The sequence below is a fragment of the Misgurnus anguillicaudatus genome, chromosome 11 (genome assembly GCF_027580225.2).
Source record: "Misgurnus anguillicaudatus chromosome 11, ASM2758022v2, whole genome shotgun sequence".
NCBI lineage: Eukaryota > Metazoa > Chordata > Actinopteri > Cypriniformes > Cobitidae > Misgurnus > Misgurnus anguillicaudatus.
In genome coordinates, this window is record NC_073347.2 from 8,498,956 (window position 1) to 8,524,214 (window position 25,259).

Below are 25,259 nucleotides of genomic sequence, written 5' to 3' on the forward strand. Positions count from 1 at the left end.
CGAAAATACCCGCGCGTCATCCCAACAAGATATGTCGTTCAGCTCCTCAAAATGCGGGTTTTAAATTCATATAAACAATCACGATGAGAAATGTCTGAAAACTGTATTAAAGCAGAGATCAGGGAGCTCATCAAATATCCACTCTGAACCTGAGATCATTCACCAGCATAGAACTGTGCGTTCACGTGCTCCTTTATAGTCTTATCATAAACAAAAATGCACGCAAGTGGTTCTTGGAGAGAGAAATAATATATAATATGCAAACTTCAGACGCTGCGTAGAAGAGAGGGCGGGACTTTCAATAGGTCACGTGTCTTTCCGGGATCATCAGATGCCGGGTAATCATGGCAGTGTGAATAAACTAAAAAACAAAAAAAAACCCGGATGCCTTTCCCGTGTATTTTACGTAATGTCTGTGTGAAAAGGGCTTAAGTGAAACGAAAACTAGAAATGTTGCTTTTGCAAAATGCTGAGGTTTAAGTTGAGGCTGTAAAATGTAAAACTACATAAATAAAAACTTAACTAACAAAAGAACTAAAATAAACTATGTAGCAATATATAAAAAATAGAAGACAAAATCACGTAACAAAATAGCTCAAATAAGCTTTGCAAAGCACTACAAATATTAACGATTTCAAAACATCAAAGCCTAAAAAAATGTGTCATGAAACGCATTGTAATACATCGAGAGGCATTACCTGATAGATGTTAAGATGTTTATTGGGTGCAAGGTAACTTTTGTTCATTTTTACATGTTTTCCAAAAATACACAAACGTGTGGTGGAGTAGCTTGAGCAGCTGTCTCCTCATGAAGTGCTGAAATCTCATTCACTTCCATAAATAATTATTCTCCTAAGTATTCAATGTTTTTCTCCTCATAATTGGGTCCATTTGGTGAAAGCACGTTTATTTTAAATTACCGGAGACTCAATGCCACAAATAGGCACAGATCTGACCTGGTCCTAGCTGAGCTTTAGTCATAATTAGTAGAGCCCGACCGATTTATCGTTTTGCCGATTTTATCGGCCGATATGAGCATGTCGCAGATATATCTGTATCAGCGTATAAGCCGCAGATATGAAGCCGATATGAACGTTCCTTACAGAACACATTAAATGCTTTTGTAAGATGTAAGTACTTGTTTGTCCAGCAGAGTGCGCCATACTGGTTGCTAATGGCGACTCAGGTCACTCACTGTAGTGACATCAGCCAATCCCCTACCCCCTTCACTTCAGTCAGTCTCTCAGTTCAGGTCAGTGTTGCCAACTTGGCGACTTTGTCGCTAGATTTAGCGATTTTTCAGACCCCTTCAGCGACTTATTTTTTAAAAAGCGACTAGCGACAAATCTAGCGACTTTTTCTGGCGTTGATGGAGACCTTTGGAAACGTTGTGACTTGAAAGCAGCACGTATCATTCACTCTTCTCAACAAGCAGCTACCGCTGCTTCAGGGGGCTCCACCCCCATCCCAAAGCACTCACAGGTGGCCTAGTCCTCGCGCAGGAGAGCAGAGTCTCTCCCAGCTGCAGTCAGGGCAGGAGATGTTGTACATCTTTCCGCGTCCAGAAGGCAATCGTGCATGCGGGAAGCCGGAGCTGCCTGATTCCACGATGGCTTACATGGCGAGATGTAAATAAATGGTTTTTTAATAAAATAAATCACTGTACAAAAATAAATGTATTTGAGTAAGCTGTGAGCAGCAGCACATTCAGAACAGACAAAGTGAACGGAGTTGACGCTCTAATTAGCTATACACGTTACCTGCAATACAACGTTTCCCATCATATCAGTTTATCCTCATATGTTTTAAAACTGTACTATTTGGACATATTTTAAACATGAACATATTTCGTTTCATTAGAACAGGAGCAGGTAAAGAACGAGAAAACATTTTATGCATTCATGTGTATTAAAATTACATTTGTGATCGTTCATACAGAAAGAGAAACGTGAAAAAGCCAATGAAGTAAGAATGCAAATACGACGTGATGACGTCACTATTATGCTAATGACGCAATGACGTAATCTAGCGACATTTAGCGACTTTCCAAGCAAGCTTTAGCTACTTTCCATTGAAAATGGTTGGCAACACTGGTTCAGGTGGCGGGCGCGGCAGTCACGCGGTTTCTTCAATACATTTTACACCTGGTATTAAGACGCGCTTTGGTCGATTGGATTATAAGTGGACGAGAGAGACACATTCCTGTTTACATTTGGTGGTTTTAATCAGTCTTTTTTGTTCACTTGCGAGTTGTTTCAAACGCAAGCGGAAGAAATGACGCGAGGCGGAGAAAGGACGCACTTAAACTGATGCGCAGTCTGTGGGAGTACAGCTGCTTGTGCTGTTACATGCTCATTTCAAAGCAATTGATTAAATAAGCTCGCGCAACTTTACACCCTTTCTTAAATAAAAGAGGCGGAGAGCAGACGCTTTAGTTTTATAAAAGTTTAAAGTCCCGGCAGAACACTGTGGGTTCGTGTTATAAAAACGTTGTGCAGTACATTAAACATAAGCCTACATCAGTATGTTGTCAGTAATTCAAGCATTGTCGTCTTAACGGTAAGTTTTTAATTAATTTGTGAAGTCCATAACTTACTCTAAAGCTAATAAACAATGACTTTATAAGTTTTCATTTTTTAAAATAAGCCCAATATAACATTATTCTTGTCAAAACTGACAATGATTTAAGTTATATGTATTTTGTTTTGTTTGTGTTTTAAAGTTATTTATAATAAGTCAAGTTTACTGTTTTGTGCACTTATATCAGAATCATTTTGGATAATAAAGTTTATTGTTAACTTGTAAAACACTCCTGCCTATATTACATATCCTTGTCACGTCATTTTAAGTGTTTAATCACCACATTTGTGGTGTGATCATAGAGTGATCATTGCAAAAAGTATTTATATATAGTATATTCTGTTAATGTATATAGTGTATTCTATGTACAGTACTGTAGTAGTATAATATACTGTAGTATATGTGTACTGTACTATAATATGCACATAATGAATATCGGCCGATATATCGTTATCGGTCTTTTTTTACTCTCTAATATCTGTATCGGCATCGGCCCCAAAAAATGCATATCGGTCGGGCTCTAATAATTAGTGCTGTGTTCAAAATATTGATACGACAATACATCGTCATGGACGCCTGACGATGCGCGCATCGATACAGCACCTTCCGTATCGATTCAGATGCACTTTTGAAAGTAACGTAACAAATCGCTGTTGATCCGTGATGCATATGGAAAGGACGCATGTGACCCATGAAGTACGTAGAGTTAAGGTAGCGGGGTATACTTTCACTTTGCGTGTCTGTCTCGCTGGCGCACGTGTCTGCATAGCGAGCCGCGTACTCGTCCTCTCTCTCTCTCGCACGCGCGTGTATTTAAAATCAATGAGTTCAGTATGAAAGCGCAGATATCTTAGCCTACTGCAAAGGGCTTTATTAGCCACTCTCTTATAAAACAGTACTAACGCATTTGAGACAAAGATTTGCATGTGAAAGTGTACGTCGAGAGAAGAGATACAGAGCTACTTCAAACTATAGCTGTCACATTAATAATCTGATTTCTACTAAATAGTATTAACTTTGACTGCATGTTTACACATATAGATATAGAATAATTAAGTGAAAGACAAATATAATGCCTAGAGTAAGGCACTATCTTTGTAAAACTGCTTAAAAAAAACATAAGCTAATAAATGAATGGCAAAAACACAACTGTTACAACACTGCTTATTCAATGTACAATAAACAGATAATAATAATAATGTTACTAAATTCAGAAAAAAAATGTCATTCAAAATAGTCTTGTATCGTGATGCGCATCGTATCGGGACCCTTGTATCGGGATACGTATCATATCGGGAAATTGTTGGCGATACACAGCCCTAGTCATAATAGCTTCATCCAACTCTGGTTGGACATCATTTTTTTGTTCCAAGTGGAATCTTGAAGACCTTTACCATAGGACTACAGCTTTTTGATGTTTTCTTTGAATATTTCGTACATTTGCGAAATTGAAATGACAGCTGGCACTTTAACTCTTCCCCCCACAGCGTTTTTAAAAAAAAGTTTCACAAAAGTTTAATGCCTTCCAGAAAATGTTCTTCTTTAAATATATAAACAAACAATATATCAGATGAAAGAACAGACCCTCTGCTTTCAAAAAAAAAAAAAAGTTTCATCCTACCTTCAGTAGTTCTCTTTTTATCACCTCTCAAATATGGGTAGGTTTCTTAAAAAACACCCAATTTTGAGCAAAAAGCTGAGATGATTCCATTTTTGTGAAGGACTTTTGATAGAGATCGAACGATCTTTAAAACATACACAGAGTTCTTTCTCTTTCACGTGAGGCGCTACTGCCGGGTTGTATAAGTAGCGGAAGTGCGCCACCTGATGGATAATAGCGTTATTGCGGAAAGACTGAAAATCTCGTCATTGGCGGGGAAACGTTTTCTCTTAATTGACGAGATATCTCGTCAATGGCGGTGAAAGAGTTAATAAGCTGTTTGAAGTTCTCTCAAAAAATTAGATAGATAACTTGCGGTATACGCAAAAACATGTTTGGAAACGCCTCAAGGGCAGAAATTTTTTGCGATACACCAAATCTTATGCAACTATTTGTTTGCGTCATTCGTTATGTCATCACACCATTTTATCGATAATAGGCAATTTGAATGGAAACAGCCTGGAGACGGCAAATGTTGCAAACTTTTTTATGCATATTCACTTTGTCGATGACAAAACAGCGCAAAACCTGGATGGAAACATGGCTATTGTTGAAAAAAAGGCATGTGCAGAGTAACAAACTGGCTCAAAGAAAAATTTTGTAAAATTTTGTAGCCTGATGAGAATAAAATTTTTCTTTTGGGGTCTAGAGGTTATCGGCAGAACCTCAGGTGACCCCTGGGTACTGAATTTAAGCCACAGTACACTGTAAAGACAGTTAAACATGGTGATGCAAAAGCCATGGTATTGGGATGTTTTTCATTCTAACGTTTTTTGGCCTACATTTTGAATACATAAGAATACTTGAAGAGATTACGTTGACCTATAGGAAAAAATAGGAAATGCCCCTAAAACGTTTTTGAACACCACTGTATATCACAATAAAAAATTGTATATATGACAGTGGTTTGTTTGTGAATGATGGACATTCGGTGTAAAGTTTAAAACCGTGTCTCGTGTATTACCTGAGGGTTCTGTTTCGCCAGCTCTTCAATTTTATGCCACATCTCTTCTCGCTCCTTTACCTTGTACTTCTCTCTGAGGACAAACAAGAAAGCAAAAACAGTTTTAGAGAACAGCAACAGTATGTATGTATGAATATATGTTTCCGCCACAAGCAGAGCTCTTTTTACAAAACCTGCTAAGTCCATCCAGACAGATCAAAAAGATATGCCAAAATAGCCCATCATTCACTATTCCCTACATTAGTCCACTAATATAGTTCAATCGAAGGAGTAAATGAAAAAGAGTGAGATGCGAGAATTAATTTGACGTGAGCCTTAGTGGACGACTAGCAGATAGCTGTGAGTGTACATCGGTTGTCAACTCATTAGTGTGGTGCATTGTGGGGTTGAATGAGTGCACTTAATAAATGTCCCCTTTGATTTCGGACACCACTAAAACAGGATGTTCTCTTAAAGACACACTATGCAGTTATTTTACCTTAATATAACAGCTTCAAAGTCATTTCGATGGTAAACAAAGTCATAGTATGGCGAATCATCCTTCTGTTGAAGCTCGGGGAGGACGCCGCTAGCAAAACCAGCAATGCAAGCTTGAGAGAACCGCCCCTGACAAATCTCGCGAGAATCACGACTTGCTTTACGGCAACGACGTCACACACGTTGGGCTTGTTCGACTTCGTGCGGCGCTGCAGGAACCGGCAGTCGGATGACGTAAAAGTACCGCGAAAATGATCCGAGACGGCGCTTTGGCGTCGTCCGGCTGTCGGTTCCTGCAGCGCTGCATGAAGTCAAACAAGCCTGTAACAACAACTGCACGCGCGCATTTCAGACGTGATGCTCGATGAGGGAAACAGCTAAGAAAACCCGTTCGGAAGAGAGTAGAAAGCGAAAAAGAGAATCTGACCGAGTTAGGAACCGTCAGGTTTTTACTCGTTGGCGTGAGCTAATAGACAGCACTTGATGCAAAAGGGATGCTGATCTGGCGATCTTGTTGATGGACAAGTAAGTAAATCTCTTATTTGTAAATTTGTTTGCGGTCTATGTTGTATGTGGTTGCGCTTGCTTGCGTATTTTTTTGCTGTTCATTCATCCAGTGTTAATAATTAGACCAGTAAAATAACTTCAACATGGGTCTAGCTAGCTTACGATCATAAGAGCATTTAGCAGACTTGCTAACAAACACTCGTTTCTCTTACATGTTTTTTTTTGCCATCTAAACTCAAGTGTTGTGTTGTGATGTGTACGTAGTCATTTGTCTAATTTCGATTTCTTATGGCCAACGAATAACGGCCAATGTTATGAAATAATGCAACGTATACATTACAATTAACTTTGTCAATGCATTTTGTAATGTTTACAATTAAAAAACAAATGAAATTATACAGTAGACATAACGTTAGACTATAGACTGTTTACTTGTGATTAAGCTGCAATCTTGTAAAAACGTAATAAGCCAGCAAACGCGGTAGGCTACTTTATTATTATATGCCTACTCTACATTTGGCATAAACTTCTTATTATCCTATTACCATCATCTGTAGTTTAGTAGACATGCAGTAGCCTAATATTTGTATGAAATTGTGAAACATTCCTTGGTCATTATCTTCGGAGTCCATCTCTGCATATTCACGCCCAACACTATCCTTACAGGTACGTACAGAGTGGGGGTGCAAAATTACGACAGTTGCAAGTTTTCCCCAGTGACTCTAGGGGTCGCTGTTTGACAAAAACGTCAAACTGCATGGAATGCCTTTAAATTGTGCACTATTTAGGATATAGGGGGCTATTTTGGACACAGCTATTGACTTACTTCTGCTTCTCAGCCTTGTATTGCTGAGTGCAGTCATCAAACAGCTTCTGGTTCATCTCCATAAAGAGCTTCAAAGCATTGTAGATAAGTCCATGGATTGTCCTGCACCATAAATGGCATTATTAGTAGTAAGACGACTCAAGAAACACTAAAAATGAAAGTTCTTTCACATATTAGAGGTTTATATTTTTCAGGAAAAAGACAAAACAACAAACAATATGGCAGTACTTGTTCCAGTGGCTCTTGGAGTTCTTGTAGAGAGCAGGGAACATGATGGGCAGAATCTTGGCAGCGTTGTCACTGATCAAGCTCATGATGTACTCATTGTTCCAGTAATACAACGCTCTTTCAGCAACCTGCAACAAACATGGCCATTAGATGTCATTGACTTTCATAACAATAAAGAAACGCTCAACTGAAACATGTTAGATGCATATGCTTTTACTGTCATCTCACACAGCACCATGGGGTACGCTTACATATCTTACTACATACAGCATCATCATAACGTCAAAGCGTCACATTTGGGTTTGTAGGAATTGTATAATGGCCAACAATGAGTGACACGGAAGCTGTGATTTCATACCTGAAAGTGTGGACTTGATACACACTTGGCCAGCTGTCTAAACAGAGGCTCCATGACTTTAACAAATTCTGAGGGCTCAATGACATCTAGGATTTCCTCCAGCTCATTCAGAAACATCACTTCCTTAGGACTGTGGGTCTTGGGCCAGAACTTCAGAAGACCCATAATCACCTGATGTGGATGTAAGAGGAAGATATATGAGACAGGGAGGTTATGGCTCTCACAACAATCTTTGTGGGTACTTTTTAATTTTAAAATGTGTATTGATGATTATGCTATTAATAGTCACAGGAACATGTCAAGGCTGTAAAATCTTACAGGTTCGGTGAGGCTGCTGTCCTTCTCCAGAAACTGCACCACACAGTAGGCCAGCTGAAAGAACAAGACATGACACCTCAAATATCTTTTGAGGTGTTAAAGAACCCAATAGGCTTACTAACATGAATCACTGAACATATGGATTAACTGTTCTTTATACTTAGCAATTACAAAATTTACGAAAGCTTTGTTGAAAGTGTGCAATGAAATGAGAGGTTTGCCCTTTAAAGAAATAGTTAGGAATACAGATCCAGTGTTTACCAGTCGAATGTGCAACGATGAAGTCAAACATAAATAAATAAATAAATGGTAAAACGATGATGTCGGATGATTTTAAAGTTTAAACTCTTAAGCGTCACCGTCCCAAATACGGGACACCTAAGTTTGCATTAATATTGTTGAGGTAAATTTTAATCTATCACTACAAACTATATATTGTTGGAAAGGTCTAAGCCTCCAGAATAGACACTTCAACAGTGTTTTATAAAATAAATTATGTAGGGAGAGTAATTGATTCATTTATGAAGAGAGTGTGCCTCAAAACATTTATTTTCTGCTAAATGTCACTGTCCCACCAGCAGGACGCCTACATTTACTTCAATGTTTGCATATGAATTCTTATCTAATCATGACAAACTGTATAACTTATTGTTTGAAAGCTCCAAGAGTGTAGATTTAAATCAATAGGGTGGGGGACGCTTAAAAGGTTAAAGAAAAAAAGAAAAAATCATATATAAATAATTTATTTCTTACTGTCGTTTTTGAACAAGTTACACATTAAAATATATAAAAAGGCGATAGTGACACAAGAACCAAGTGTGTAAGCAGTCTATGAAGATTTCAAATACTTTGGCTGTGTCCAAATACCCACACTTGCGGTCTTGGCCACTCGAGAGCGTGTGCACGTGACAGGAAGTAAGTGTGCAAGACTGTCCCATGTCTTAAAACTGACAAAGTGCTATCTCGAATACAGCTTCAAAGCGGCTAAGCGTATCCCCTCATGCATCATGTTCTGGATGTAAATCATGAGACTTTTGCCCAAACTTTGCGAAATGTCGCAAAAACTTTTAATTGTAAGTTAATAAATGGATACATATTTTGGTAGTAAAACAGAAAGTGTTGCACATTTAATTTCATTGTTATGCATTTTGTAAAACATCTGCAACTGCTTTTATCACATAATTAGATAACAAGTTCAGCAAATGTTCAGTTCAGTGTTTATGTGTTCATTTCATTTATAGAAAAGCATAAACATATTTTAAGTAGCCTAAATAAAAATCAAATACGTTTTGGTGCAAATTGCTGCCACTATACCTGGATTATTTGTACACTTGCTAAGTGTGTCCCATCAGATGAATAATTCTACAAGTACGCTTGGGATCAACACTTGGGCAAAATACAAGAAATACGTCATGTAAGTAGTCAAGTGGTCAAGTGCAAAGACCGCAAGTACGGGTATTTGGACGCAGCCCTTATCAACAATTTGTATTAGCACTCAAAACCCAGAAAAAAAAACTAGTTTGATATTTGCAATATTATCTATTAAAATAACATTTGCAGTATGGGTTGTGTGTCATGTGACCTAAGCCCTATTAGCACAAGATAAGTATTACCTGGTGACCTCTAGTAATTTGTAATAATTGTGGAGGTTGTCCGTGATCTTAATCCCGTGAAAATAGTCCATGACTGTAATTTGTTAAGTAAGGGACTGATCACACCAAACGCGTTTATGGCAATGGGCAGTGAGCGCTATGTGCGCTGTTTAATGCGCGCCAAACGCCTTGCGTTTTTTTGCCGCCTGCCACAGCATGCGTTTTTGAAGAAGTGCTGAGAGCGGAAGAGCACCCGACGTCAATTGCGTCTTTCCATTGTTAACAGCAAAAGAGCGTTCACGCTTCAATATTTGATTGAAAAGACCAGGGTGGTTGCCTAGCAATATAAAAAGGGACTAAAAAAAGGCAGTGCGAAGAACCTTACGTTTCCAAGTGTTTAAAACATGTTTGGTGTGATTGGCCCCTAAAAATTCCCCCGCAAATGACCTACCAGATTTCAGCGAACACAGAAGTCATATCAGATCATATCAGTCCCATGCGAATCAGCATCCTGGTAATTTGGCGGGGCTGTATATCATTTTCCAAGGCTTTTGCAACTTGAATGCCTTTTTATAGCCTATCGTTTTTTTCTCTCTTGTACAGCAGCTGATGAGCGCACACACATAGGCCTACAGAGACTCTGCTTCCTGGGTTTCCTTGTGCAACTTGTTATATATGTCAGTTTTTAAACATCTAATCAGTCTCTCCTTGTCCATGTTTAATGATTAATATTCCAAGAGGCGGTTTCCTGGACAGGGCTTATCCTAGTCCTGGACTAAAATGCATGTTTAATATCTTGCCCTGACTAATTTTAACATATATCAGTGAAACCTGTAGTGTTTTTTGTAAGGTTTGTTTGTAAAAAATCTTCTTAATTGTCCTAATATAACTGAAGCCTAGTCCTGGATTAACCTTAACCCTTTCCAGTCATTAAATGACATCTCTAGGCAGTGCTGTCAGCCACTAGCCTGGTCCAACCAGACTCTCGTACATTCATTTCATTTGTACAGAGAGTCTGGCCACGCTCCATTGCAAAGCGTTACTTCCGTTAAGGAGGGTCCTCTGTTGAAGTTTAAAACTATTGGATCGGCCCAGAGTCATTAGGTTCTGCCATAACCAATCGCTAACGTGTGGTCATGACGTATATCATGCACCGGAAACAACAAGTCAGAATAATCAGACAATCAAAACTTGGCAAACCTGGTTCTTGCTCGGGCTTTAACTTCTGTATATTCGGCAGTTTTGCAACAGCTTTTCTCACGTCTTTCTCCGCTGCCATTACTGAACTACAAACTCAACGTCATCGTTCTTAGCCACCCCCCTCTGTTCGCTGATTGGTCCTGCAGATTTTTGCAGGAGAAAACGAAACTCTACAGAGCAGTCCCAGCCGTAGTACTGAAGCGAAATGAAAATTAAGCGGAAGCCGTAGGAGGGCGGAGCCAGGCTAGTAAGCCGCAACAACTCTAATATTTTTAAAATATAATCCATGGCCGCTCGGGGCTGGTTTTCACAAAAACTACGATTAACATGGAAAAGGTACTTCACCACATTTCGTGGAGTTGCGTGTATAGGACATGTTTTACGTAAAGCCTAACGTCATATCAGAGAGAGAAGCCAGTAATTCGAGTATAATCACAAGCTTTGCTTATCTCGAAATTCAGATCTTGGGGGTAATCTAAATCACATGAGGTCCCCAGATAGTCTCTAGTCTGTGAAAACACAACTTAAGTACTTGTGATTTACTATTTTCTACGTAAAATTACCTCACACAATGTTAAGAACATTCTTGAAAATCTTGATATCTTTAAAGGTGCAGTGTGTAATTTTTAGAAGGATCTCTTGACAGAAATGCAAAATAATATACAAAACTATATTATCAGGGGTGTATAAAGACCTTTTATAATGAACCCTTATGTGTTTATTACCTTAGAATGAGACATTTTTATCTACATTCCGAGGGTCCCCTAACATGGAAGTCTCCATTTTGTGCTGCCATGTTTCTACAGAAGCCCTAAATGAACAAACTATTTTTACGAAGCTGCCACCGAAGATGACATGTTTGTCTGGTGGTGGCTACCGTAGCTTTTCTATGTGTATTAAATGCGATGGGTGAGCAATTAACTGAGCCATTGGTTGCAATTCGCAACCTCACCACTAGATGTCACTAAAATTTACACACTGCACCTTTAATATTGACTAACCAAGATCATGTCAAAAATTAAAATCAATATGTAATTAATGAGTGAAATCAAATGTTGATGCTTCTCATCTCATCATTGAGTAAATTCTGAACTACAGTGAGGCAATGATTTGTACACCAATAGTCTATAATCAAACATATATGTTGAATTGTTTCATGCATACCTGCGGGTGATAGACACTAAGAGACTTGACTTTGTGTAAAGGCAGCAGCACTCGGATGAGGAACATTTTGTGCTCTTCTTTCAGTGGCAGAGCAAAGCCATTAATTATGCTGTGAGGAAGAAGATGAGACTGATCACGTGACAGACAGGTTCCTTCAGTTCAACAATAGAGACGGTAAAGACCTTCTCTGTGGTTTATCATGGCAACGATGACAGTGGTGACACTCACCTTCCTAAGATTTCTAAGAGCTCCGCAATTCCATTGTGATGCTCCGTCTCATATATAAACCTACAGGAGGAGATCAAGGACATCAGCTTAAGGATTGTAAGTCTTAAAGGTCTAACTGTCTCACCTTTTATTATTCCTTTAGAAACTAATAAGTCAGAGAGAGAGAGCTGCTTTTGTAAACACCATTACAAAGGTTATGATCAAGGACACATTTTAAGAGCGCTCAATAATAGTGATACAGAGTGCACATAAAACCAGGGTTTAAAAATGAACGTCTACCAACCCACCAGATGTGGGTAAAAATCAGCTGTGCATGGGGCGTAAAGTTGTAAAATCACTAGCCAATTAGTTAATTTCTTTGTAAAGCTCATGTAAGCCAAATCTGCATAGTTTTAGCCCAAATAGCGCAGTATCTGTGCATCTCTGGCTTCTCGCACACCTGTCGCAACGCAAAACAACAGCGCCCTAGACTCATGACTCAAACATAATAATGTGGCAATACTTAGCTGGGGTATCTGACAACAATATCACATTTAGTTACAGCTTGCCTGTAAAATATGTTGTTGATCTGCCGACGGACGTAGGCCCTTAGACCCAAAAACTTTCCATATATCCTATGCAGTATGGTCTTGAGGAAGTCCCGTTCTCGAGGGTCTTCACTGTCAAAAAGCTCCAGCAGCTGAAAAGAAATGATAAGATATTAAAGATTCATTACAAGATCCTGTTATAAATTCATGCTGCTTTTCTATGACAACATTGGTCTGTATTCATGAAATACAAGCAAAATACATTTCCATTTATATTGTACCACGATTAATGCCAGCATGAAATTTCAGGACATTTTACATAGATATTTATTGATTATTGGTTTATCTAGAAATTCATTCTGTTTGTGATAGAAAAGATGCAAAAAAAAAAAAATTCCACTTATTGGTCGTATGATAATTAGGGTTGTGCCGATAGACGATACTATCGATAGCGAGCCTTCATGACGAAAGTTGGCACATTTGCCCATTATAGTTTTAAATGATTATTATGATGTTATTATTATTATCATCAGTTTCACATTAACATTACTGCATAACCCACAATTGCGAAACCAATGCGACATGCATGCTTTTCCCCAAGCTTGGTGTCTTCCTCGCACATCAGCTTGTAATGCACGCAGCTCTGACATTTCCTTGCACTACAGAGGTTGTTATGCGCAGGGATTTAAAGGAGCAGTGAAACCAAAAATTTTAACTTGATTTTTGTTATATAAGAGGTCATCCTGCAAGTTTCGTTTAAAGGTGTTCTTTGGAAAGAATACAAATGCATCTGTCATTGCTTTGGTAACACAAGAGTTTACAGACGGTATGCGATGATCATTTATTTTTTAGTTTTTAGGACTACTTTTTACCCGATCTGTGTTTACTTCGCTTAAATAACACACTTTACCAGCTACAGAGAGAAACTTGCAGATGCGTGACCAGTCCTGAGTGGAGACATCACTACACGCATTCACGCACACGGCACTAGTGTCTAGTTCATCTTCAATAGGAGACGTGCAGAAAGCGACAAACGTGAGCGGATGCAGAAATGGAGCGGAGTCTGTCCGTACGCCTGTTGCTCGTGCAACAAAAATCCTGCCCCTTCTGCGGACACGACTCTTTTCACCACAGGTGGCATTGAAGATAAACGTATTTGCACTAAATGCTGCACAAAACGCTTCCACTTCACAAAAAAAGCTGTAGCCGCATTCTGTGTAAAACGCCTATTAGACAAACCTGCTAAATATTGGGGCCGAAAATCGTTTTTTATTCGTGCCGAAGTGGAAACATAACTGTAACCGCTCCTTACCATTCGAACAGGCACACGACTGTGGAAAAGTGCTAAATGACCTCAAAACAGTGTCTACTCTTCTAACAGCCTGCTGCTGAAAAACAAACTCTGATGAAGATATTTGCAGTGAGAAATGCTACGTACCGACAATACAAACTTTTGGTCGATGTATTTTTTGGCAACGTTAGGCTGGAAATCAGGTGACTCCAGGAACCTTAAGAAGAATTCATACACCAGCTGAGGGATGGAGGTACAGACAGAGATGAGGAGGTTATAAAGCAGATCAATTCTTATACATCATTAATGCACCTGTAAGATCCTCACTGCCATAAAAACAACAAATTGACTTCGTAAGACCATGTCCTACAACCAAGTGCACTGCTTTGCAGTATATCCCTTACACAAAGCATCTGCCTTCATCTTAACATGGGACTTTATATGTGACTGAAATTATAAAGGAAACAAATTGCACAATCATTTTTTCATCAATTTGCTTGGTTCATAATAATTTCTCTTGCTTGTATTCTTTGTAGTAAAGTCAATATCATAATGTATTACACCAAGCTTAGCAAAAAAAAAAATACATGTAATGCTGCTCAAAATACTTTTTTTGATTATGCAACTGATATAACAATGGAAACAATAGTTGGGAGCAGAATGATAAAGTAACATCTAAGCTTAAAGCACCATTCACAGCTGTAGATGAGGCCAAGCTGCCTCGAGAGTGGGTTCATCCTCTTCAGGGTCAAACTCTGCTCCTGTAGGGTTTGAGGACGGTGGCAGAGTCCTGAACAGGTTTACAGAAAACTGAAAAAAAAAACACATTAGATGTAAGATGCAACTGTACGTCAAGAGTTTTTTTACATGGTTGAAGGAGGTTTACTAAATATATTAGGATATTGAACAAAAGTTTCAACCTTTTAGCTTTATTCAGAAAGGACAGTGGAGACAGACCTGTTTCTAGAAGTGAAGACTTTTGCATGTAAAAGCAAAAGTTTTGCATCGATAAGACAGTCAAATGTATCCATTGACCACAAAACCAGCCGTACGGGTCATTTTTTGAAATTGAAATGTATGCATTATACACTGAATTAATAAGGTTTGATGTATGGTTTGTAAGGATAGGACAATATCTGGCAGAGAAAATAATAATAATAATAAAGTTTGGACATATTTACGGTAGGAAACTTACAAAATATCTTCAAGGAACATGATCTTTACATAATATACTAATGATTTTTAGCATTAAAAAATCTGTAATTTTAATCCATGCATGTATTTTTGGCCTTACAAGTGACAATTGTAAAAAATAAAGCACTTCAATTATGGACTTATAACCTTTTCATAACCATTAAAGTAAAATTACTGAACATAAGCATAAAATGGTAATTTACAAGAAAACGTCAGATACACTTAGAGGGTTTTGCACCTGAGCTCTTCATATATTTCTAAGAAATAGGGGTGCACAGATAAATGCCGATATTCACTAATAATACGTGGCCAATAACTATTCTGAATCGCACAGCCGATATTATTCACAACTATTTCATGTACTATGTCCTTATCAATCTGAAATCACTGTTAGTTTGAGTCGTTTATAACATGCATTTGAAAAAGCAACACTCGTCAAACATAATCATTATACATATTCTTTATTATCATGAAAATACTTGAAAAGGTTTGAAGAAGAGCAATATAAATACATCCTTTAGCCATTTCTGGAGCTGTGTGTGTCTGGTTCTTCGTCTGCAGCGCTTATTGAGTTTCTGCACGAGAGCGCCCTCTGGCTTTTGGATGTGGCGGCATTTCACCATATTTCATTGAGAAGCATAGCAAGCATCATCGGCCAAAATATCGGTGCGCTACTAAGAAATGTCTTTTATCTGCATCAGTCAGAGAGGACATGGCTGATTAAACACAGTTTTCTCAATATGACTACGTGATTAGTCATTCAGACAACCCACCAGTCTATTTTAGTTTGTTTTTGCACATCCCAACAAATAAAGTACTTTATGCAAACAGTATAAGTACTATTTGGTCATACACCTCTCTTGAATCCCCGTAACATGTAGCGTCATATTTGCACATAAAAATATCCTCAAAAACCTATTTATAATTAAGCACCGTTTAACTTAAGCATTGAAATGTCATCCTTCATTAGATCTCACTATGGATCACAGCATTAAATATGTATGACCTCAAATATCAACTGGCTCTGAAGTGACGGTCAGAGATAAGATTCAGATTATCACCAAAATGGCTGAGAGGGAAGGACAGAAGTGTTACTAAAGGGAGAGCTGCAGAGAGGCGGCGCTTTGTTTTCTGACAAGATGACGCAACGTGTCCACAGTCTGAGACTAGTGTCGAATCAGACCTCCAGACAGTGCAGAGGAGGGGACAGATATTTTCCACTAACACATCACTCGGAGACAAGAGAGCGGGACATGAGAGTCTAATGAGTTCATGAAAGAAGACAACGGGGATGTGAGGAGACGTGGTGTATCTGAGGAGGTTTCAAAGCTGAATGGCTATGCAAATGCAACTGATTTGTGATTGCCCACGTATGTTGGTAAACAGCACACTTCCTCTTCACATTATCAATGAATGAATGAAAGCGCTGGTGTCTAGGCTTTGATTTATTACAGGTAATTACCCACAATTCTTTGGTGTACATATAGGGCACATTTACACAAAAACAACTAAAAATGGAAAAGATTTCTCACTTTTTGTGTGCCAGGCTAGTAGTTAGCGATGTTACGCTGTAAAGAAACACTATGCACTCACGCACAAACATATTTTTTCAACAGATTGATAAATGCAAACAATCAAGACGGTAAAAGCATCAAGCAATTTTGTTTGGATGGATGATGAGGTTGGTCATTATGACCTGGAGTATGCATATTTGTTTTGGACAAGTATTGTTAACGACCCAATGAAATCAAAACTGACAATTCTTATTTTTTAACGTAATATTGCATTATTGCATCACAACATGACCGTGTAAGTCTTTTTTTTATTCAAGTGCCCTTATAAACTTCAATCAAAATCTGAAAACGTACTTCAGTTAGATGACTCGGGCGAGAGCATATGTTAACTCCGCCCCTCCAACTGCAGTCTGCTGCCAGTTCCATTTCTGAATGAAATGCCTACTTTTCGATATCGAATCAAAGCAAAACTCAAGCCACGCCCATAATTTTCCTTGCGTGATATCCTGTTTCACTCAGAAACACGTCACAACACGGAAGTAAAGTCGATCGCGACTTCCTGTCCGCGTGTACTTTAAACTCAGTATCTTGAGTAGCACAAATACAGTCCAAAAGGATGCATTGTTGTTGTGATTGTCAAGTACTCGCACACTTCTGTAGACTAAACATGTAACATATATGCGCATGCTTTTACAGATTACACAGAAACGTTAACAATGTTGTTTTTAAAAATAAAGGGTATCCCGCACACTATTAGTAACTTGCAAAATATGAAAATATTTATTGTGACGTTTCGATCACAAGAGAAGAGAGGCAGAGACATCGATATGCTTCTACAGAGACGAGAGTTATTTTGGATTTTCACTCTGCAAACATTATCGCCCCTTGGTTTGAATGATGAAGCACTTTTTAATGTGATGTTACAATCTTGTGATAATTATTTTTAATATATGGTTGGACTTCATTGTCTATCCTACGCACCTCTCCGGGACAAACAGGTGTGCGGCATTATTGTTCTTAACAATGTTGTTTTTAAAAACTTTGAAAGCCTTTCTCAAAAGTTTGCATTTTCAGGACCCCAAAATGCTGTTGTTGCACAAAAACAGCTAAAACACAAAGTTTTCTGTTTTTGGTTGAAAACGTGTAAACTTGGCTTTAAACTTGAGTGGATCTGAGGGAGATTTATTCCGGCCTGGCTAGCAATTATCTTTGCACTGGTCAGAAAACCTTTATTTTGTATTGGTCAAAGAGGATGTGCAGTGCTAGACAGAGGTTAAAACTTTTAACATTTGGTCAAAAGAGAATGTAACAAAATTTAAGTAGGACTACTGTTCTGTAACACATATGCAAAATGTGCATTTTGTCCATTTTTAATTTTAAGTAATCCAGTAAAAAACAACAAGTACCAGAGTACTCTGGGGCGGAAAGTATGCGTTTTGCAATAAACCTCCGTCTTGGCGTTGTGTATTGTACGCATTTGTGAGGCTGCCCTCCACCTTGCAGTGTTGCCAGGTCCTCGTCTTTTTTGTACTCACATAACGTTTGGCACTTAACCTTTTATGGCTTTTGGCTCCTGAAGCGATCAAGTTTTTGGTGTTATTAAAGTGTGAAGGAGCCGCTCCCAATATTTTGATCATTGAGGTAAAGCATTTGGATTTATTTCAGTTTATTATGGGATTTTTCTTGATCTGGCAACACTAGTCAGCAAACGATTGTGCCGCTGCCATTTTCTGCACCGCACATACACAAGACTTTTTTCCCCTTCTAGGCATTTATTTTTTCAGAAGAGAGACCTGTCATGTCCATGATGCATGTTTAAACACTTTTTTAACTACTAGTTGTTCAGTTTGGCTATGTACACACTATGCAGAGTTTCTGTAAATGCGGTTCATAAATTACTGAACTGTGTGTGTACAGAACAGGATTAAGCATTAAAAGGTGAAGTGACAACTGAATTAATATGCAGTGTGTACAGGACCTATAAGTATACAATATATCAACTGAAAAACAAACAAACACTGCTTTTAAACAACAACAACTAAAAAGATTTCATCCTAACTTTACTTGTTCTCTTTTGATCACCTCTCAAATAGGGCTGGGCAGTATATCAGATTTAGGGGATATATCGATATGGGTTCCCGACGCGATGCGGAATTAGCCCATACCGTTCATATCGATATGGTTTAATGCAACTCATGCGCGCGTACACGCGCTCTGCGCGAGCCCGCCCGTCACAGCAAATACGCGACACGGAGAAGCACGCAGAAACTCTGTGACGCTTGGATGCGCCTCATGAATGTGGACATTCAAAAACTGCGGCTGCATGCACTCGGAGGATTGTAATAATTGAGTTCAAGACTAAAATAAAATGTCTCCTCAACCTGCTTTTACAGAGAGATCATTGGAATTAAGTTACCGCTGCATATGTGTGCTTTCATCCCAACAACATGTCTGATGCTCCATCACAACACCTATTTATCTAATACGCTATTGCAGTTATTTCTCATCACTATTATAGCAATATCAGGTGAGTGATACTGCGTTTATACTTTAGTTCGACGGGACAAGTACGTAGATAAAACAGAAACTCCGAAGGAGATATATTGTGGTGAACTTTTTCCTCAGATTCAAAGCCCAGTATAACAGCCACAAACAAGTCTCCGTTTAATTTTAAAACGTCACTTTAGAATAAGTAACGAATGATTGTGCTGCTTCAGTGAAGCTATTAGTGTGAATTAATGAGATTATTATTAAGAAATAATAAGGGAGGATGTGTGTGAATGAAACAAAGACACTTTAAATGTGCTGAATGTGTGCGCGTTACAGTTTCAGTTTGCACGCAGCCAATCAGATTCCAGAACCACATCTGTTCTATAAACTTAATTATTTTGGATCATATGTTTTTAAGTTTTGTCCATTTTTGTGACTGGAATACACTGTAAGGACAAAAGGACTGTGACACCCCCTTCTAATGAAGAGGATTGACTACTTTAGCAAATTCTGTGAACACAAGTCTTAATGCTACAGACAGTTCAGTATATTAATGAGAATTGTGTGTTTCTAATTTTATGGATAATAATTTCAATAGTATGGGCAGGACAGTTTTCTATAATTATAATTAGGGTTGTGCCGATAGACGATAGTATCGTGTATCGACGATCTTCAGACATATCGCCAATGGCAGGCTTTCATGGCGATAGTCAAGACGATAGTTGGTGAATGGTTATTATTATTATTATTATCATCATAGCTTTATATTAACACCGACAATGCAGTTTTATATTACCACTGACAATGCTTTCCTCACATGAGGGTTTGTGGGCTTCACTTTACGTGGAGAGCTTGTATAGAGAGAATTCCTTCTTGCACGTACCTGCACTTAATGCGCGCGTCTTGGTCTCCTTCTACCACTAAATCCAGCGTGCTGCGTCATGAGCAGCTGCGCTTCTCTCTGTCTGACGTGCACGCGCTCTCGCGTCCGTCCGCAGTCTAAACATAAACTAAAGTAGTAATCCTTATTTGTTCAGTTTAATGCGTTTCATGCGAGCTGATGCATGCAAACTTTACTTTTTGTTTAAAATATGACCCGCTGCATATTAGCGCCTCTCTCTCACTCTCGCGTACGTGCAGAGAGCTGCGCTCTGTCTGAAGTCAGATCACTAGGTATTAATCCTGTTTATGATATGCATTTGATGAGTTGTAGCAACACGTCCCTCGTGTTTAATATATGATTGTATTTAAAATATGATCGCGTTCCGCTGGACCGATGCGTTTAAAAAGGCACCTCATGAGAGCATCACTGCTTGACACGTGTAGTCTTCTGCAACAGCACTAAATAAATGCATTGAATAGTTTGTATGTGCGCGCACTTGTGTGTGCGTGCGCAGATGCATGTTTTTACAGTTATTAAGTAATCATGATAGGGTTTTAATGACGCGCTCGCTTTAATGGCATCAGTTTTAAGGTTGCGGTCATGACGGTGTCACGGTCTTGTTTTTTTTGTCCACCCATCAAGTGACTTGTTATAATGAGTAAAAATTAACAAATAAAAAAATGAGTAAACTACTGCCCCGCCCCCCGATAATATCGTGTATCGCCGATCTCACAGGCTGACGATAGGACGATCTGAAAATAGGGCATATCGCCCAACACTAATTATAATTATATTATAGATTAAAGATCATATTACATGATAATGCCCATGTGCACAAAACAAAGTAAAAAAAGAAATGATTAAGAACTTCACTGGTTTGTATATTAAGTTAACTAAACCCAGCTAAACAACTTTGGTATGACAAACATTTCCCACCCATCAAGGATATGAGCATACAGTCATTTCGGGTAAGATAAAGGCTCTAACAAAGATGATTTTTATATGGTACTGCATGGTATATAATTTTTGTTTTGATATGAAGTGGAATAGATAGTTTATTAGGGAGTGTTTACAACTTTATGGTACAACAACTTCAGCCACAAAGATTATGCAAACTGTTTAAATAAAGGCTTTGACTTTCAAGTAACATTTTTATCCTTTTTGTAAAAAAATACCGGATATATATCAAATACCGGCATTCCTAAAAAAAAATACTGGGATATGAATTTTTGCTCATACCGCCCAGCCCTACTCTCAAATATGGGTAGGTTATCTAAAAAATGATAAGATGACTTTTGTTAGAGATCAGCTTTAGAATGATGAATGAAACTTTTCTAAATTCAGTAAACGCCAGACAAGTTAGAAAAAGGAATTTTTTTTGGTATAACTTTCTGCAACACCTATAGGTGCTTGGGTGCTTTCCCACTTGGTACTTTTCAGGGGTCTGACTGCAGTTTGCTGGGATTCTGGCCCTTATGTGAACACACCAAATGGTCTCAGACCCCTTTAAAGTGAACAGAACCAAGATCTCTAGGAAGGTGGTCTGAGGACGGTTCACTTTTGGGTACCGGTACGGTTAAAAAAAAAAGTGTGTTACAAACTGCTTCAGACTCACTTGTTTTTTTCCCATCTGTCTCTCCCAATAAGTTCAGTATGCGTAAAGAGTTGCATGTACAAATGAATGCAATATATATTTGAACTTGGACCACTGTGTAAAGAGCTGTTCGACACAATGATTCCATACAGCATCAATGCAACATAAAATCATTGAAGCACATGCTATCGTAGTTTCACCACGGTATTTGTAATATAACTATGGTAATACAAATAGTAATTAATTTGCCAAAAACATGGTTACTACACTTTTACTATAATAAAACTGGTAAATGTTTCTAGGAGTGTAAACATAAACAGGTCTAAGACTCTATTACTGCTTAAGTGACTGCTTTCAAGGACAAAAACAGTGTGAACGTAAAGAGAACTCTGTCCTTATTGACTTGGTTCACCTCATGGTCCACTTTAAGGGGTCTTAGTTAGGTTCTCTTAAAGAGGACTCAAGTGTGTGACCACTGTATAGATTACAGCCCTGAACTAAAGCTAAAACTATCTAAAAATAGATTAATATTTGAAATTATATTTGAGAAAAGTTTATTGAATACTGAATCGTAATTTTAACTTTTTAGCTTTATTTCTTTTGGTTTTTGATAGAGCTGTTACTATCATTGTGTAATTTGTAACAGGGTGGGTGGTGTAAACTTTAATGCACGTTTTATGCTTATATAAACAGGTACCATAAAAAGGACACAATGGGGATTCATTGATTGGTGTGTGCTTAAGAGATATCTGTGCCCTCTCACCATGATGACAGCTTCAGGGTAGATGGACTCCGTGACCACATCGCGGTTGTGTGTGATGTACTCCACCATTTCGTTGAGGCCAGTTCGCTTCACCTCTTTGTACTTGAGATCGCTTAGTGGATCGGTCACAAAGTCGAAAAGCACACAGCACTGCCGAAGCTTCTGGACAAACAATTCTTCTCGGTCGATGGGCGGGGCATCTGTAATAAGGAGATGAATGACATCTGTCAGGCAAGAGTCAAGTCCTCAATCAAAGCTCCAAGGACAGTTTTTTTTAGACCAGTTCCTACTAGCAGTTTCCCTGGTCCACCAGAGTTTTATTTACACCTTCTTCTCACCTTGACTGTGAAGCTCATCTCCGTCTGTATTTTGTGAACTGTGTGCTCTGCATGCACCCGAGGAAAATAACACTGTTCTGCCAAGACAGCACACTGCTGCTGCAACTACATTTGGTCCTTAATGGCCGATTCAGAGTTAGCTGACTAAGTACTACTGAATGTTTCACTATTGAGGCGTGGCCACACCAGGCATTTATCATAATATTCAGGCCCTGCAGCGAACATGGTAATATCATAGATAACATCATAGATGATATGCAACCTGTATATGTAAACTTCAACAATATAATCTTGTTTGCATGAACCCCTAAATGTGTTGTTGAGATATTTGCTAGAAATAATGTAAATGTTTAAAAATGTGTAAATGTAGTAAAAATTACATTCTGAAAATATAACTTGTGCAACGGTGAGAACTGGCAAAATAATTAGGAAAATTAAAAATAATTGTTCAGTTATTGTGCCTATTGTGTTTAATTTTGGATAAGATTTTTTCTTTTGGTGCATCCCTAATGTTTGCTTTTGGTAAAGAAGGCATTTGCCACCTTAGATTTTGGTTTAAGAGATGGACTACTGGGGTAACAAGAAAAGGGAGAAAGAAAGGCTTTTAAACCATGCTGGAGATTAAATGAAGAAACTGAAATCTGGGGCACAGACAACAGCTTCAATGAATCTATATTAAACAGGATCCACGAGAGCTGCTGCAGCGCTTCCTGAATGTCCTGTTTCTGCACAAAAGCACACACACTCAATCTATGTAGATGTAATGGCAGCTCTCTGAAACCATTTTTATTGTAAGATGTTTCATTTACCTAAGGTTTTATTTAGCTCTGTTCCCTCTGTCCATTTCTAAAACCACTTTTAGCTTACATACTCTAATTGTGTGGGAGTATAGAAACATACGTCATAAGCTCTACACCGATGACACTAGTGGATATATTTCTAGAATGGTTTAAGTCTGGAAAATGCTGTCAGAATATCTGCAGGCCACGAAACTTGACATCCTGCAGAAATCACTAAAAAAAGCTATGAGAGTGATGGCGGTGGATGGTAATGGAGATAAGGATGGTCTGTATCCAGAGGTGTCAAGTAACGAAGTACAAATACTTCGTTACCTTACTTAAGTAGATATTTTGGGTATCTATACTTTACTTGAGTAATTATTTTTCAGACGACTTTTTACTTCTACTCCTTACATTTTCACGCAATTATCTGTACTTTCTACTCCTTACATTTTAAAAATCGCCTCGTTACTTCTATTAATTTCAACTTGTTTTCTTTTTTTACATTCCGGCTTGTCATCGTTAAAAAAACCTATCTTGATAAATTGCATCATCCAGAAGAATCCGATTGTGGTTGGATGAGAAGTATAAACATACACCATTTCGACTCCCTATTGGTTTGTACGCAATCCCCGCCCCCCAGCTGACTGCAGATGATCAAAAGTTTGTTCGATAGCGCTGCACAGAGAAACATAAAAGAACCGCGAGAGCGATTAGAAAGCATGCAGAGTGTCTCCCCTCGCGATGCTTTGATATCATCCGCCATCTGTTTGTACAGTAACAGAACGCGGCATTCTGTCTTCAAATGGAAAAGTACGAAATAAAACTCGCGCATCACTTTCAGGTCAGTTCACATTCACAACAAGCCTGTGTAAATGTATAGCTGGCTGCTGGCACCAACTCATCTGTGTGATTTAAATAGTGTAACAATACCAATTTATATTATGTAACTTCAGTTGTTCAACTTAAACGACATTGTGCTGCGTTGCGTTTTGAAGCATGGCAAAGATATCTAGGCTAAAAACATTGTTGTTTTGTATATGCTAATAACTGCCGTAAATTTTATTTGCATTAACAAAACCTACTTAGCTGAATGCTTGAGTGTTAAATCAATGAAACACATAACCATACATACCAACTTTTGCTTTTGTAAATAGACATCAGCTGTTTCCTTAAACCTGACTTTTAATTTACTTACAATAAAGACATTTAGTAATTCTCCAAAATTGCTTGGATTTATACTGACTAAAGTAAAGTATACAAAAGTCCATTAGCTACACAAGTACAGATGAGGAAATATAGGCTATAATATATAATTGCATATTTGTAGTTTGTGTTGCTGTCAAAATACAATTATAAATGATAACAATAGCATATTTGTATTCTCACACATACTGTAGTTGTGTGATTTTGTTGTTTTTTAACTTAAGAGGGCACCACTGTAAAAGTTTGGCCACCAGCGGCACTGCTCTGAAGATTGACTTTTTGCACCATTACAATATTTATAGGCAACTAGTCATTATATCTTCCTCTCTATGGAACACATGTTAATGCTCAGTAGTACACATATATGGATCTTTAATGCAGTTGTTATCAAACATTTTTTGCGGCCTCCCTTGTGTACAGTGGATTGACATAAATATTCTAAAACTTAAAATTTGAATTAAACAAAACATTTTAAATTATACAATTTATTGCTTTTGTTTAGTAGCCTTATTTTTCTGAGTTTTAATTACACAGAATTTATAATAAACTAATGTATTTCATAAAATATTATAAAACTG

The 25,259-nt window shown here is 38.1% G+C and overlaps 1 protein-coding gene across 4 annotated transcripts in view; it reads right to left on the reverse strand.

Annotated features, from left to right (window-relative positions):
- Positions 1-25,259, reverse strand: part of LOC129415743 (serine/threonine-protein phosphatase 2A 56 kDa regulatory subunit delta isoform) — a 73,381-nt gene that overhangs the window by 2,638 nt on the left and 45,484 nt on the right. For all 4 annotated transcript variants that reach the window (XM_073872967.1, XM_073872966.1, XM_073872969.1 and 1 more), the window contains 11 exons: positions 22,359-22,558; positions 14,617-14,730; positions 14,068-14,157; positions 12,651-12,781; positions 12,103-12,162; positions 11,875-11,983; positions 7,919-7,972; positions 7,601-7,771; positions 7,243-7,370; positions 7,015-7,116; positions 5,205-5,277 (listed from right to left, as the gene is read on the reverse strand). In XM_073872967.1, the coding sequence (XP_073729068.1) occupies positions 5,205-5,277; positions 7,015-7,116; positions 7,243-7,370; positions 7,601-7,771; positions 7,919-7,972; positions 11,875-11,983; positions 12,103-12,162; positions 12,651-12,781; positions 14,068-14,157; positions 14,617-14,730; positions 22,359-22,558 (1,232 nt within the window). The remainder of the gene's footprint in view (positions 1-5,204; positions 5,278-7,014; positions 7,117-7,242; positions 7,371-7,600; positions 7,772-7,918; positions 7,973-11,874; positions 11,984-12,102; positions 12,163-12,650; positions 12,782-14,067; positions 14,158-14,616; positions 14,731-22,358; positions 22,559-25,259) is intronic.